This window comes from Mercenaria mercenaria, unplaced genomic scaffold, assembly GCF_021730395.1.
Source record: "Mercenaria mercenaria strain notata unplaced genomic scaffold, MADL_Memer_1 contig_616, whole genome shotgun sequence".
In the NCBI taxonomy this organism is placed as follows: domain Eukaryota; kingdom Metazoa; phylum Mollusca; class Bivalvia; order Venerida; family Veneridae; genus Mercenaria; species Mercenaria mercenaria.
Window position 1 is genome coordinate 14284 of NW_026463500.1, and position 18078 is coordinate 32361.

At 36.6% G+C, this 18078-nt stretch overlaps 1 protein-coding gene across 1 annotated transcript in view; it reads right to left on the reverse strand.

The window, feature by feature from the left end:
* LOC128554667 (uncharacterized protein PF3D7_1120600-like) overlaps window positions 1–18078 on the reverse strand; it is a gene marked incomplete at its 3' end in the record, with an annotated part of 60447 nt that overhangs the window by 9267 nt on the left and 33102 nt on the right. Inside the window, exons 9-10 of the mRNA XM_053535969.1 lie at window positions 4458–4517; window positions 955–1605 (exon numbers count right to left, since the gene is read on the reverse strand). Coding sequence (XP_053391944.1) covers window positions 955–1605; window positions 4458–4517 — 711 coding nt within the window. The remainder of the gene's footprint in view (window positions 1–954; window positions 1606–4457; window positions 4518–18078) is intronic.

Sequence of the window (18078 nt, forward strand, 5' to 3'; positions counted from 1 at the left end):
GAGAACCATGATGGACCTGAAACGCTCACCTGTCCCCGCAAGACCCAGTTTTAAACCGAGTATTTAAAACTATTATTTGACATTGTGACCTTGTTTTTGAGCTCATGTGACCCAGTGTTGAATCTGACCTAGATATCATCAAGATAAAAATTCTAACCAATTTTCATGAAGATCCATTGAAAAATATGGCCTCTAGAGGTCGCAAGGTTTTTTATTATTTGACCTACTGACCTAGTTATTGACGGCACATGACCCAGTTTCGAACTTGACCTAGATATCATCAAGGTGAACATTCTGACCTATTTTCATGAAGATCCATTCAAAAGTATGTCCTCTAGAGAGGTCACAAGGTTTTTCTATTTTTAGACCTACTGACCTAGTTTTTTACTGCAGATGACCCAGTTTCGAACTTGACCTAGATATCATCAAGATGAACATTCAGACCAACTTTCATACAGATCCCACGAAAAAAATATGGCCTCTTAGAGAGGTCACAAGGTTCTTTTATTATTTGACCTACTGACCTAGTTATTGATAACATGTGACCAAGTTTCGAACTTGACCTAGATATCATCAAGGTGAACATTCTGGCTCATTTTTATGAAGATCCTTGAAAAGTATGGCCTCTAGAGAGGTCACAAGGTTTTTCTATTTTTAGACCTACTGACCTAGTAGGTCTAAAAATCAAGTGGTAATAATAATTTGTAGATTTCTTTTATATAAGACAAGCTAAATATGCCCATGACTTTTGAACAAATCAATGTAATTTTGGTAGACGTGACCTCTGCCCTAAAATCATCAAGAATAGTTGAAATATTTTTCAAGCTTAGGCAATTATTGTAGGTGTAATAGACATAAACCTAAGATCTTTTCTAGTGTCTTAATATGTTAAAAAGCTTTACAATATTTGAAGCTAATACTGCAAGGTTCTATTGCATCCAAAGCAATACTTACAGTTTCCTGATCAGGATTAGTACTCCTTAAATCTATATCTCCAACTTCAGCAAGAGAATCATCTGTACTTGGTAAGGAGGATGTCATCTCAGGAAATGGTCGCATCTTCTCCTCTTCTAAACAAGACTGAAGGTGTGGCCTCATCTCTGACATAATGAACTCAGTTGGTTCAGGTATGGAATTATCCTGCTGTAGCTTCAGCAGTTTATAGGTATTTGCTGCAGCAAAACATCCACACAACCTTGTGTTCTCTTGTGACTGAAGCTGAACATGCTCTACTTCTGCCATGTCTACATCCTCATACAAGAGATTTAACTGGAGGTGCAGCAGAGTTAAATGTTTTTCGTCCTTTAAACTGTCATATACATATAAAGTTCCATTAAATTGTGCAGATACTACATAATGATTTTCTATGTAGTGTATCTGCACAGCATTTGTGCCTCTTTCAACTTTTGATATCGAACTAGTGGCTCCAGTCGAGATTTCATACAAATATACTGGAGGTAACATCCCTACAAGGCACCTAAACTTAATCTTTAGTAGTAAAGCTATATAGCCCATAATCATAATGTCTATGTTCTCGTCCTTTGAAATATCTGCAATATTCATTCCTACCAAAGAGTTTTCATCATATCCTTCATGTTCAGCAATCTGTGAAAAAAAAACAATGGCAAATGTTTTCTGAATATGTATAAAATGAGTTCATATGCAATTAAAATTCAACAAGCAAATTCAGTGAATTTATACCCCCAGCCAAATAGGTTGTTTTGTGAATATATTTCAAAAGATATATTATTTCCAGATACACACACGTTATGTACAAAAGACTGTGCAATGATTTGTTGGTTCCTTTTTTTACCAAAACAAGGGGAAAAACTCTGCCCTATAGTGATCTATATTTGTAGTAAGTTTCATGAAGATCCGTGGGTTACTTTATTTTGTGGGATTAATAAATTTTAAAACAATTAAAGGGTAATAACTTTGCAGTTATTGATAAGATCCTGATGAAAGATGTGCATGCACCATCGCCCTATAGTGATCCATATCTGTCTTACATTTCATAAAGATCCGTCTAAGGATTACTTTGTTGTGTGGGAAGTAATAGATTGAAAACAATTACAGGGCAATAACTCTGGAATTAATACAGTGATCCTGACGTAATTGCGCATGCACCACCATCCTGTAGTGATGAACATTTGTGTAAAGTTTTATGAAGATCAATCAACAGGTTATTTAGATACAGACAAAATTCCTATTTTTTACCAGATGATGGGGGAATACTTTGCTTTTACTGGGTCAAGGATTAAAATACAAGTCAGTAATTAATAATTATTTGAGGTTTGGTGATTCTAGTTAAAATACTTTTTGAAATATAAGTATATTATTTTTTTTTATCAAATCAAGGGGAAAAACTTTGCTTTTATTTGGTCAGTGCGAATAATAGTAGAGATGAGAAACGTCATGAGCTAATTAATAATTATGTGAGGTTTGGTGAATCTAGCTAAAATACTTTTTGAATTAAAAGAATTTTCAATTTGTTTTAACAAATCAAGGGGAAAAACTCTGCTCTTACTGGGTCAAGGGGGAAATACTATATGCTGAATTATAGGCATTTACAGCTGGACACATGCAGAAACAACACCAAAACAATATCCCTCCACCTTCTGCGGGAGAGAACTTAAAACACACAAATCTGCTCTGTCAATAGCATATAAATATGTCATATCAATGTCATTATCTATGAAATCAATGATATCACATGGAGGTGAAATTTAGTATAGATGTATTTTTAAGATGTTTGTAACACAAACTTTTAAAAACCTTATGTGTATTTTTCACTTAGCTGGCCATAACTCTGGCCTAGCTGAGTAAAATCCTAAAGAGAACATTTCATAGGCTATAAAACAATCCTCTAATGTTTCATGATTCTAAGTCAAGTACATTTTAACATACATGTTTAACAAACTTTTTTTTTTAGTAAGTCTGGACAAGAAGTCTGGTCTTGTGTAGTGAAATAATGACTGTAGGTAAAATATTCTCAGAGATACGCGCTACAAAACATTAAAATGACAATTTTTTCCTAGGTCTGGGGCTATAACTCCTACAATACTGAATGAATCCAGACGCAAAACCCCAGGTGCACAACTACACATGCTGACCAACATTCCTGTAAAGTTTTGTGACTTTACGTCAAATACTTTTGGAGCTAGGCGCGACACAACACTAAAATGACCAATTTTTACGAAGTCAGGGGCCATAACTCCTATATGACTGAATGAATCCAGACACGAAACCCCAGGTGCAAAACTACACATGCTGACCAACACTCCTGTAAAGTTTTGTGACTCTATGTTAAATACTTTTGGAGCTGGGGACGACACAACATTCTCGGAAGGACGGACGGATGGACAAGAGCAAATCTATATGCCCCCACCACTCATGTGGGGACACAAAAACAAAGTCCCATAACTGTGCAGATTTTTTTTCTGAAAGAACCTAACATGCACCATGCACAACTAGGATTACTACTGTGTGAGGTTTCATTAAATTGACTGTGTATAGGTTCAGGAGATTTAGCACACACAAAACTGCATATGCAGACTCTATGTATAAGTAACAAAAAACAAAGTCCCATAACACTGCAATTTTTTTTCTGAAAGAACCTAACATGCACTATGTTGTTAATGATCACTTGTATGAAGTTTCATTAAATTGTGTCAAGGGGATGAGGAGAGATGGTGCGCACAAGCTTGTGTCTACAGACAGCCAGACAGACAACCTGAAACCAGTATACTCCCTCCTTACAACTTCATTGTTCAGCGTACAATAATTTTAACAATGCTGCATACATACTTGCATTTGAAATTTCAGTATAAAAAATATGTGATCAAAGCAATGCAGCTCTGCCTTTTATACATTAAAATATTGGATATTTCATAAAATATGGCAGTTTAATATCTGTTGTTTTTTTTCTTTGGCACACAACAGTGTTATGGACTGCTAAACATTGATCCAATTTAGCTAAGAAAAAGAATTTGACAATTCTAGCAAGGATGTCCTACAATCTTCAGAATGTCCCATTATTTATTCTTGTACTGTTTAACAAACTACAGCTTCTACAAGCTATTCAATTAAACTGATTGGTTTTTATATACTTTTGTTCATTCGTGCCTACATAGTCTTCATTGTAATAAGTACTTAACCATTTTAGAATATTTGTGGTTGTTTTGCATACCTTTTTCTTCAGATAAATTCCTACATAAATATTCTTATTGACATGAATGGATTACAGACGGCTTCATTTAATAAATGTAAAATGGTCTTTTTTAAAGAAATAGTCCCATACATCAAAGACAATTATACCTCTTCCTAAATAAGACACTGTACAAACTAGTCAGTATTAACAAATACATGTACTATTACGGTACATTAAACAAGACTGGGATTTTGAGATATATCAATACTGCACTTTTCTTTTTGAAATATGACTTAGAAACATTTACCATGTGTGGAGATTCGCGCAGTAGCAGTGGTAGATTTTCTTCTAAGGAACCTTGGACCTCCTGTAAAAATAAAAGACACAAAAGATAATTGTGTAATTAAAGACAATGCAGGACTGCAACAAAACAAGAAAGATATTTGCTGTAGGTTGGGAGTTTATTAATCAGCCTCAAAAACTGTTGATGGTATAAATTACAAATATTGTTTACAATGAAGAATTTTATTAAAGTTCCACTACTAACACCCGAACGAGTACTATATGAGTTTGTAGCTGTGACTTCATATTTACAGAAAACATGATCCACTGCATCAGATCTGATCAAATAGTCATGAATTATGACTTTTGACAGTTTTTTTTTTTTTTTTTGAGTTATCTAGTGATAACCCTGTTATTTTCCATTCCATGTAAAACAGTACATCAATTATACAATACAACATGTAAACAAGGAATATCATTAAAAGCTACATATATAAGTTAAGAAATTAAGTACAGAGATATCTTTTCAAGCTGAACAAGCAAATTCGACGAACTGGTATCCCCCACCAAAAGGGCTTGTGGTGAGTAATGGCAAAAAATATATATCTGGCAAGGATGTTACTAAGAAGCAAATAATTTCAGAAGTCAAAATCATTTTAACAGAAAATGAATGAATGTCTTTTATTTCTATTTCTGGTGGTGGGGGGGGGGGGGGGGGCCCAGGTAAGAGTACAAAATTTCACATGTTGATTATAAATATTGATGGAAAATTAAAATTGATAAAAACAAAAGGGCCATAAAGGCCCTGTATCGCTCACCTGACCTATTGACCTAAAGATCATCAAGATTAACATTCTGACCAAGTTTCATTAAGATATGGTCATAAATGTGACTTTAAAAGTGATAACTAGCTTTTCCTTTGATTTGACTCGGTGACCTAGTTTTTTACCCCACATGACCCAGATTCGAATTTGACCTAAAGATCATCAAAATTAACATTCTGAAGTTTCATGAAGATACAGTCATAAATATAACCTCTAGACTGTTAACAAGCTTTTCCTTTGATTTGATCTGGTGACCTAGATTTTGACCCCGCATGACCCAGATCCGAACTTGACCTAAAGATCATTATGATTAACAATCTGACCAAGTTTCATGAATATACAGTCATTGATGTGGCCTCTACAGTGTTAACAAGCTTTTCCTTTGATTTGACCTAGTGATCTAGTTTTTTACCCCACCTGACCTAGATTTGAAGATGACCTATAGATCATCAAGATTTACATTCTGACTAAGTTTCATTAAGATATGGTCATAAATGTGGCATCTAAAGTGTTCACTAGCTTTTCCTTGATTTGACCCGGTGACCTAGTTTTGGACCCCATATGACCCAGATTTGAACTTCACCTAAAGAATATCAAGATTAACATTCTGACTAAGTTTCATGAAGATACAGTTGTAAATGTGGCCTCTAAAGTGTTTGCAAGCTTTTCCTTTAATTTGACCTAGTGACCTAGTTTTTGACCCCATCTGATCCAGATTTAAAAATGACCTATAAATCATTAAGATTAACATTCTGATCAGGTTTCATGAAGATACAGTCATAAATGTGGCCTCTACAGTGTTAACAAGCTTTTCTTTTGATTTGACCTGGTGACCTAGTTTCTTTTATCCCAGATGACCCTATATCAAACTTGTCCAAGATTTTATTGCGGGTAACATTCTGACCAAGTTTCATTAAGGTTCAGCCAAAAATGTGACCTCTAGAGTGTTAACAAGCTTTTCCTTTGATTTGACCTGGTGACCTAGTTTTTGACCCCAGATGACCTAATATCAAACTCGTCCAAGATTTTATTGAGGGTAACATGCTGACTAAGCTTCATTAAGATTGGGCCAAAATTGTGACCTCTAGAGTGTTAACAAGCTTTTCCTTTGATTTGACCTAGTGACCTAGTTTTTGACCCCAGATGACCCAATATCAAACTCAGCCAAGACGTAGTTGAGAGTAACACTCTGACCAAGTTTCATTCAGATTGGGCCAAAATTGTGACCTCTAGAGTGTTAACAGTCAAATTGTTGACGACGACAAAGGACGGACGACGACGGACATAGGGCGATCATAAAAGCTCACCTTTGAGCACTTTGTGCTCAGGTGAGCTAAAAAAATGGGTGGGAGATGGGGATGCATCGGGGTGGTAGGCAAGACTGAGTGGAGAGTGAGGTGGGGGAATGGTACAACTCTGAATGCTGATAAATAGTCTTGGAAGGTTTGAGAAGAAATAATAATAAAAAGATTTATTTTTTTTGGGGGGCGGGGGAAGGGGTGTGACCAAGGCAAGGTGGTGACCAGGTGTGGGTACAAACTTCACATGTTTATAATAAATGTTCATAGAAAAGAAAGAAAGAAGTTTAATGAAATTCTACCAATTGGTTGGCTTGTTATGTACAAATCTGTAGATTTTTAAACAATTACTCTAAGGAAAATTGACCAATTGAAAAAAAAATGACAGGCAACATTGAGGTATGTTGGTTCATATTTATTTCAAGTTTCATGAAATTCTGCCAGCTTATTACTAAGAAATGATTTTTTATTAAATCGAGGGCAATAACTTTCAAGGGAAAATGACCAATCAAAAAAAAACTTGACGGGCATCATCGCAGTATGTTGGTGCATGTTTATTTCAAGTTTTAGGAAATTCTACCAGATAGTTACCTAGAAATGGCTGCGGACGGACATTTTTCATTAAATCAAGGGCAATAACTCTAAGGGAAATTGACCAATAAAAAAAAAACAAGAGGGCCATGAAGGCCCTGTATCGCTCACCTGACTTATTGACCTAAAGATCATCAAGATTAACATTCTGACCAAGTTTCATTGAGATATGGGCATAAATGTGGCCTCTAAAGTGTTAACTAGCTTTTCCTTTGATTTGACCTAGTGACCTAGTTTTTGACCCGACATGACCCAGATTCCAACTTGTCCTAAAGATCATCAAGTTTAACATTCTGACCAAGTTTCATGAAAACATAGTCATAAATGTGGCCTCTAGAGTGTTAACAAGCTTTTCCTTTGATTTTACCTAGTAACCTAGTTTTTGACCCCACCTGACCCAGATTAAAACTTGACCTAAAGATCATCAAGATTAACATTCTGACCAAGTTTCATTAAGATATAGTCATAAATGTGGCCTCTAAAGTGTTAACTAGCTTTTCCTTTGAGTTGACCCGGTGACCTAGTTTTTGACCCTACATGACCCAGATTCAAACTTTCCTAAAGATCATCAAGTTTAACATTCTGACCAAATTTCATGAAGATAAAGTCATAAATGTGGCCTCTAGAGTGTTAAGAAGCTTTTCCTTTGATTTGAACTGGTGACCTAGTTTTTGACCCCAGATGACCTAATATCAAACTTTTCCAAGAATTTATTAAAGGTAACATTCTGACCAAGTTTCATTAAGATTCAGCCAAAAATGTGACCTCTAGAGTGTTAACAAGCTTTTCCTTTGATTTGACCTGGTGACCTAGTTTTTGATCCCAGATGACCTAATATCAAACTCGTCCAAGATTTTATTGAAGGTAACATTCTGACTAAGTTTCATTAAGATTGGGCTAAAATTGTGACCTCTAGAGTGTTAACAAGCTTTTCCTTTGATTTGACCTGGTGACCTAGTTTTTGACCCCAGATGACCCAATATCAAACTCATCCAAGACATTATTGAGGGTAACGTTCTGACCAAGTTTCATTAAGATTGGGCCAAAAATGTGACCTCTAGAGTGTTAACAGTCAAATTGTTGACAACGGACGGACGGACGATGACGGACGACAGACACAGGGCGATCACAAAAGCTCACCTTTGAGCATTTCGTGCTCAGGTGAGCTAAAAACTGGGTGGGCATCATCGCAATATGTTGGTTCATGTTTAATTCAAGTTTCATGAAATTCTACCAGCTAGTTACAGTGAGAAATGGCTGTGGACGGACGATGCCATTTCAATACCCCACTCCCGATTTCATCGGCGGGGCATAAAAACAAATTATTAGTAAAGAGATGTATTCTTCATCTTAGCATGTATTGCTAATGGAAAGGTTTTTTCTTTTTTTTTAAAGATATTAATATGACTTTTGACACTTGGTGATTCCGTTAATTGATGATATAGTGTCTATCGATTTTCTTTGTTTCGCCTCTTCAATTTTGCATGACCGTTCTTACGCATTTCAAAGTCTAACAGAAATGAAAGAAGAGAGAATTTTATACGGAAAATCCCAACTGCCTCTGCTGGGATTCGAACCTGGGTGGCACGGGTGGAAGGCCAATGCTCTAACCACTGAGCCAAAGACTCGACTCCCTGACGCAGTTGTCAGAGATTGGTTTTAAATGTGAGGCTATACTAGAGCGACCGTAACACTTCCCCTCTTCAAAGAGTCATCATTTATGATGACGTGAATGCCATTTTTGGCATAGAATGTGCCATTTTAGGCACTAGATAAAGTCCAGTCCCGGAGGAGCCCCTATCTTACGCATTTCAAAGCGTAACAGAAATGAAAGAAGAGAGAATTTTATAACAAACAAGAGCTGTCACTAATGGTGACAAATGCCCCCCGCAGTGCCTTGACCTTTGACCTGGTTACCCTAAAGTCAATAGGAGTCGTGTACTCAATAAGTACTATCAGCATGTGAAGTTTGAAGGTCCTGGGTGCAGTGGTTCGCGAGTAAAGTGCCTTCGTGCAAAAAATTAATGTTGTGACCAACAAACGAACGAATGAACTAACAAACGGACAGTTGAAAACTAATATGCCTCCCTTCGGGGGCATAAAAATCCCAACTGCCTCTGCTGGGATTCAAACCCAGGTCGCACTGGTAGAAGGCCAATGCTCTAACCACTGAACCAAAGAGTCAACTCCCTGACGCAGTTGTCAGAGATTGGTTTTAAACGTGAGGCTATACTAGAGCGACAGTAACACTGTACAATGTTAATGAAAAAATCTGAACATTTTCAAAATAATTGAAACACTGTTTTGCCGTTATTGGCCGAATTACTGGGACAGTGACTGCCGCCCCAGTTGCAACGCCCCAGGGCTCGACACTAACGCTGGTCCGAGACCAGTGCTTTTCTGGGAGGACCACTAACTTCTCGGATCTGTGTGGTCCGATGGACCACCGAAAATTACAAGCAAGTCATTTTTAAAATAAATTAACAAACATTGAGTTGTTCACGGTACCGAAGTACAGCAGTTTAAAAATAGAATTTGGTTTTTCTCGTGTGTTTTTTCTTGAAATTTGGAATGCCCGGATGTAATACTGGTACTAAAACCCGGGAACGGAACACGGTAACTTATCTATCGGCTTGAAGTATTCATTTACAACCTCACGGGAATACCTAGTCTGCAACTATTGAGGTATCACAACAGTATCCAGCATTCGGTAGACCGGAGGTTCCGGATTTTGACCCGCGAAAATCGAGAAAAACTTGTATCTGACCCGCACAGAAAATGCCCCAGGCGTCGGCTTGACCCGCGGAAATTGTCTCAGTTCGAAAGTTCTGCCCCTGTGCCAATCAAAATCCCGATGAATTTAAATATTGTTTGCCGCCATAAGCGGAAGTATGACAGTAGGCGGAGCGTCGTATATTAATTAGCTACTGACATATGTCAATCACGCCACGAGCCGACTGACACGTTATCATCTCGCAGTTTGTATTCAGTACAATTATAATGCCCGTCATTATCATAAGTGTTTATTGTTTAAAGTTAATTGATAAACAATGCAAAAAGCAGCCTATTATCGTGTTTGTACAACTTGTTAATTAGCAGTATACAGCTTATGCTGTATTGTTATGTGTTTTGCCGATCATTACTAAAAAACTAAAATCATTTATTTTATGTGCTTGACAGGTTTATATGAGCCGGTCGGCCGTTACGATCTATAGCATTTTATTTAATCTATTATCATTACCGAGGCTTTGTTTGGGCCAAAACAAATAAAAATGCTTTAAGGTATTAGATCACTAATAGAGAACCTCCTTTTTGAAGAGTATTCAATTCCTACCATAAACCTACTTTTACTGCAATTTTTAGGGGGGCGTAGGTTCAAGCCTTACTGGGACCAAATTTTTTTTCCTTATTTTCCTTTTTTTCTTGTAAGTGTTTACTTCTTTCAAGACTTATTATTGATTTCTTGTATAAAAATGGAAAAAGATGAATCTAATAAGCGATTTCTTGGTGTTCAAAGTGAATTTACTACTTAAACAGAAGGGGTAGAGTTACACATCTTTAAAAATATTGATTTACACGCGGTGAAAGTTCTCTATTTTGCTTTCACTCTTAAATTATATATTGTGGAAGAAATTTAGGTAGGTTTTACGTCTGTCCTAAGGTTATTTTTAAATGGAGTAAGCAAAATTCAAAGCAGAAACACAGCATTCGACCTTATTTTTTCAATGTTGAAGTATGATTATGTCTCATTAAATCCGTTTACTTGAGGCACAATAGAACAAATGATATTGACATTTTTATTTTGTGTTTTATAATTGTTTACCAATAGTTTGATGTTTCTTTTATTAAAATTAATGGTAAAATGAGTTCTCTGCAAACGTTTTGGATAGTAGCTATCACTTTGAAGTTTGCCTCTACTTGAGCTTGAGGAGATACCATAAGTTATACAAAATTTATAAAAAATGGCACGGTAAAAGTTGTTTAAAAAATTTAAAAATAGTGCAAAACACGGTCACCTTTCAGAATATACCAAGCAAAGGCCATTTTGTAAACATTACTATTAGTGATCTAATACCTTAAATAAGCAGAAATTATAAGCATTCAATAGGTATAATGGAAAAAAAAAAGAATTTTGTAGCACGTATTTTATCAAGAATTTAATGTTACTTTCGTTTTCCATAATTTGTCACCCGTTTTCACGGCCGTGATTTTCGGACATTTTTAACGAGATTTGTGCAATCTTAATAAAAAGTCAATAAAAAGTCTGCATTTAAGAAAAAATGACAACTGTTGCAAAAAAAGCTCTTATTTTGAAGCATTTTTTGAGAAAAGGCACCAAACCCCTCCCACTTTTGGCCCGCAATGTGCAAAATAAGACAACTTTAAATATGAATTGCTGAAAAAAATCTTCTTTATTGACATCTTCATTTTAAATTTTGATTTTCAAATTATTTTCATTAATTAAATGGCAGATGTTTATCAAAATAATAATATAAAAATCACGTTTTGCAGTGTTTGTAAAAAGTACTCCATGGAAGAAGAGGGGGTCTCATATGTTACTGGTTGCGTTAACTTTGCAAAAGCTGCTGGTCCTTCGGACCACCACTGGAAGAAAGTTAGTGTCTAGCCCTGAACGCCTCTGGAATATGTTCAAGAATAACCAAAAATAAACTAATACCTTTTGCCCATTTTAAACCAAAAGTATGTTTCCGATTGCTTATGGACCCATAGCACAACTTTGGATTTTTAAAAAAAATGTTCTGAAATGAGGCTATAATTTATAAACAGATGCAAAATATACCACGAAAGATCGAAAACATTGTATATGTACAGCTGCATTTTAAAATCACGTTATCCCGAAGAATTTCCAAACGATTACGGAAATGCAATAAACACGCAATGTGGACAAAAAGACCACCCATGTCAGTCTAAGGAAATACAAAAAACAAGAGGACCATGATGGTCCTGAATCGCTCACCTCTTCCCACATGACCCAGTTTTGAGTATGATGTCGTTTTTTCTATTATTTGACATAGTGACCTAGTTTTTAATCTCATGTGACCTAGTTTTGAACTTGACCTAGATATTATCAAGATAAAAATGCTGACCAATTTTCATGAAGATCCATTGAAAAATATGGTCTCTAGAGAGGTCACAAGGTTTTTCTATTATTTGACCTACTGACCTAGTTTTCGAAGGTACGTGACCCTGTTTTGAATTTTATCTAGATATCATCAAGGTGAACATTCTCACTAATTTTCATGAAGATCTCATGAAAAATATGGCCTCTAGAGAGGTCACAAGGTTTTTCTATTTTTATACCTACTGGCCTAGTTTTTGATTGCACGTGACCAAGTTTCTAAACTGACCTAGATATCATCAAGGTGAACATTCAGATCAATTTTTATGAAGATCCATTGAAAAATATGGCCTCTAGAGAGGTCAAAAGATTTTCTAATTTTAGACCTACTGACCTAGTTTTTGACAGCAGTTGACCCAATTTCAAACTTGACCTAGATATCATCAAGATGAACATTCAGACCAACTTTCATACAGATCCCATGAAAAGTATGGCCTCTAGAGAGGTCACAAGGTTTTTCTATTATTTGACCTACTGACCTAGTTTTTTAAGGCACGTGACCCATTTCAAACTTGACCTAGATATCATCAAGGTGAACATTCTGACTAATTTTCATGAAGATCCATTCAAGGGTATGGCCTCCAGAGAGGTCACAAGGTTTTTCTATTTCAAGACCTACTGACCTAGTTTTTGATCACAGTTGACCCAGTTTCAAACTTGACCTATATATCATCAAGATCAACATTCAGACCGACTTTCATACAGATCCCATGAAAAATATGGCCTCTAGAGAGGTCACAACGTTTTTTCATTATTTGACCTACTGACCTAATTTTAGATGGCACGTAACCCACTTTCAAACTTGACCTAGATATCATCAAGATGAACACTCTGACCAATTTTTATGGAGATCCATTCACAAGTATGGCCTCTAGAGAGGTCACAAGGTTTTTCTATTTTTAGACCTACTGACCTAGTTTTTGACCGCACATGACCCTGTTTCGAATTCGACCTAGATATCATCAAGATGAACACTCAGACCAACTTTCATACAGATCCCATGAAAAATATGGCCTTTAGAGAGGTCATAAGGTTTTTCTATTATTTGACCTACTGACCTAGTTTTTGAATGCATGTGACCCAGTTTCGAACTTGACCTAGATATCATCAAGATGAAGATTCAGACTAACTTTCTCATACAGATCCCATGAAAAATATGGCCTCTAGAGAGGTCACAAGGTTTTTCTATTATCTGACCTACTGACCTAGTTTTTGATGGCACGTGACCCACTTTCGAACTTGACCTAGATAAAATCAAGGTGAACATTCTGACCAATTTTCATGAAGATCTCATGAAATATATGGCCTCTAGAGAGGTCACAAGGTTTTTCTATTTTTAGACCTACTGACCTAGTTTTTGACGGCACGTGACCCAGTTTTAAACTTGACCTAGATATCATCAAGATGAACATTCAGACCAACTTTCATACATATCCCATGAAAAATATGGCCTTTAGAGAGGTCACAAGGTTTTTCTATTATTTGACCTACTGACCTAGTTTTTGAAAGCACATGACCCAGTTTCAAACTTGACCTACATATCATCAAGATGAATGTTCTGACCAATTTTCATGAAGATCTTGTGAAATATATGGCCTCTAGAGAGGTCACAAGGTTTTTCTATTTTTAGACCTACTGACCTAGTTTTTGATGGCACGTGACCCAGTTTCGAACTTGACCTAGATATCATCAGGGTGAACATTCTGACCAATTTTCATGAAGATCTCATGAAATATATGGCCTCTAGAGAGGTCACAAGGTTTTTCTATTTTTAGACCTACTGACCTAGTTTTCGACGGCACGTGACCCAGTTTCGAACTTGACCTAGATATCATCAAGATGAACATTCTGACCAACTTTCATAAAGATCCCACAAAAAATGTGACCTCTAGAGTGGTGACAAGCAAAAGTTTACGGACGCACGGACTGACTGAAGGACGGACGACGGACGACTGACACCGCGCGATCACAAAAGCTCACCTTGTCACTTTGTGACAGGTGAGCTAAAAAATCATTCCTTTCTCTGCACATGTTTTGACTTCGAGGGAATATTGCATGGTTATCGTAATGTTTTAGTAGTATATTTCAAAATATGTAGTATTTTATAAGACTCTGAAAGGAAATTTGTGTTTATTTAGCATCTTTACTTTTTCAAAAATTTATTGTATCTAAATTAAATTCAGCCACTGAAAAAGACAGGGTCATATGCCTGATTTTTTTTAATGGACCAGTTTGAAAGCATTGGTCCACAGGATATTTTTCACAATGAGCTTCTTTTGGAAAATCACACTTTTGATGTCATTTTCATGTATATAACAAGGACCTGCACTTCCAAAATGAAAAAGACCCATATTTGAACTCAACCTAGCTTTCATCAAGACAAACATTCTGATCAAATTTCACGAAGATCCAGTGAAATGCAGCCCCTATTGCATACAAAAGGTTATTCTTTGATTTGACCAGGTGACCTAGTTTTTGACCCAACATGACCCATATCTGAACCTGAGCTGAACTTCATCAAAGCAAACATTTTGATCAAATTTCATGAACATCCTGCCTAAAATGTAGCCCCTATTGCATTCACAAAGTTTTTCTTTGATTTTACTGCATGACCTAGTTTTTTACCCAAGATGACCCCTATTTGAATTCCACCTAGATTTCATCAAGACAAACACTCATCAAATATCATGAATATCTAGTGTAAAATGCAGCCACTATTGCATACACAAGGTTTTTCTTTGATTTGACCTAGCAACCTAGTTTTTGACCCCAGATTACCTATATTCAAATTTCGCCTAGATTTTATCAAGACAAACATTCTGACTAAATCTTATAAATATCTAAAGTAAAATGCAAAAGCTTTTTTTTTTTTTTTTAATCTGACCAGTTGATCTAGTTTTTTACTCCAGATGACTCATATTAAGATTTGACCTAGATTTCATCCAGACATACATTGTGATTAAATTTCATAAAGATCCAGTGTAAAATGCAGTCACTATTGCATTCACAAAATTTTTCTTTGATTTGACCTAGCGACCTAGTTTTTAACCCCAGATGACCCATATTCAAACTTGACCTAGATTCATCAAGACAAACATTCTGATCAAATTTCATGAAGATCCCATTTAAAATACAGCCTCTTTTGCATACACAAGCTAAATATTGACAGAGAGACAACTTACGACAGACATCCAGCAATCACAATAACTCACCAAAGCATTGCTTAGGTGAGCTAAAAATACTTCTAAAATTATAAGCATTTTCATTTTTTTTACCGAATCAAGGGGGAGAACCCTACTTTGACTAGATCTAGGAGGATAATACAACATGTGTTAGTCAATAATTTTATGAGGTTTGATAATTCTAGTTAAAATACTTTTTGAATTATAAGCATTTTCAATTTAGGAAAGATGGACAGATTGACAGCAAATGAACTGCAGGACAGACAACATCAGAACAAGAGCTCATCGACCACGAAATGCCCCCCTTGATGCATTCAGTAATTGCACAAGGAACAGAAATTATATTTTCACTGTAAACAAAAGTTCTACCATTCTGGTTTAATATGACCTTGACTTTTAACCTATTAACCTAACAAGAGATTACAGAGTGATCTTGGCACCATCCACTGAGCCATTTTTGAATGTTCCAAATTTCAAGACTAGCTCAAGGTCAAAATCAAGGTCAAATTTCATTTTGGTACAAAACAATGTGTATGTGGTCCAAATTTGAAAGCTGTGGCTTCAGAAAAGTGAAAGCAGGTCACTAGATCAATTTCAAGGTCAAAGTTCATTTCGGTAGACAGAACTACGCATGTGCTTCAAATTTGGAGGCTGTAGCTTGAGAAATGTGAAAGTAGGTTATAGGTAAAAATCAATGTCAAATTTCAATTCAGATCACAAAATATGCATGCGGTCCAAATTTGAAGCCTGTAGCTTGAGAAATGTGAAAGTAGGTCACTAGGTCAATCTCAAGATCAAAGTTCATTTCAGTACACAAAACTATGCTTGTGGTTCAAATTTGAAGGCTGTAGCTTGAGAAATGTGAAAGTAGGTCACTAAGTCAAAATCAAGATCAATTTTTTTTTTTAACAAAAAACTGTGCATGTGGTCCAAATTTGAAGCCTGTACCTTCAAAAATGTGAAAGTAGGTCACTAGGTCAATAACCAGGTCAAAGTTTTTTCGGTACACAAACCTATGCATGTGGTCCAAATTTGAAGGCTGTAGCTACAGAAATGTGAAAGTAGGTCACTAGGTCAAGATCAAGGTCAACTCATGTCAAGGTTCATCTTGCCATTCAAAACTATACATGTGGTCCAAATTTGAATGATGTAAGTTATGGACATGAAGATTCCAAGTTTTTCCCTATATAAGTCTATATGAACCATATGACCACTGGGGCGGCACCATATTTGACCCTAGAGGGATAATTTGAACAACACTAAATGATGCTACATGACAAAATATCAAAGCCATAGTCTTTATGGTTTGGACAAGAAGATTTTCAAAGTTTTTCCCTATATAAGTCTATGTAAACCATGTGACCCCCAGGGCGGAGCCATATTTGATCCTAGGGGAATAATTTGAACAATCTTAGTAGAGGACCACTAGATGATGTCATATACAAAATATCAAAGCCCTAGGCCCTGTGGTTTTGGACAATAGGTTTTTCAAAGTTTTTTCCTATATAAGTCTATATAAACCATGTGACCCCTGGGGTGGGGCCATATTTGACCCCACGGAAATAATTTGAACAATCTTAGTAGAGGACCACTAGATTTTGCTACATACCAAATATCAAAGCCCTAGGCCCTATGGTTTTGGACAAGAAGATCAGAAACCGTTTGACTGTTCCTGGCCAATGTGACCTTGACCTTTGACCTAATGACCTCAAAATCAATAGGGGTCATCTGCTGGTCATGTCCAACCTAACTATCAATTTTCCTGACACTAGACCCAAGCTTTCTTGAGTTATTGCCTGGAAACCATTTTACTGTTCCTGGTCACTGTGACCTTGACCTTTGACATACTGACCTCAAAATCAATAGGGGTCATCTGCTGATCATGACCAACCTCCCTATCAACTTTCGTGACCTTAGGCCTAAGCGGTCTTGAGTTATCATCCGGAAACCGTTTTACTGTTCAGGGTCACTATGACCTTGACCTTTAACATACTGACCTCAAAATCAATAGGGGTCATCTGCTGGTCATGATCAACCTCCCTATCAACTTTCATGATCCTAGGCCCAAGTGTTCTTGAGTTATCATCCGGAAACCGTTTTACTATTCAGGGTCACTGTGACCTTGACCTTTAACATACTGACCTCAAAATCAATAGGGGTCATCTGCTGGTCATGACCAACCTCCCTATCAACTTTCGTGACCTTAGGCCTAAGCGGTCTTGAGTTATCATCCGGAAACTGTTTTACTGTTCAGGGTCACTGTGACCTTGACCTTTAACATACTGACCTCAAAATCAATAGGGGTCATCTGCTGGTGATGACCAACCTCCCTATCAACTTTCATGATCCTAGGCCCAAGCGTTCTTGAGTTATCATCCGGAAACGGATTGGTCTACATTCCGACCGACCGACCGACCGACAGACATCTGCAAAACAATATACCCCTCCTTCTTCGAAGGGGAGCATAATAATATCCTTCAGCCTACGGCGTTGGATAATGTTGTAAGCAGACCAAACCTGGTTAACAGGTAGCTTTCACTGAGGCATTTTTTTTGTTTTATTTTAGGCAGCTTGGGTCAAGGTCATTGTTATTAATTAGGGATGGGAACGA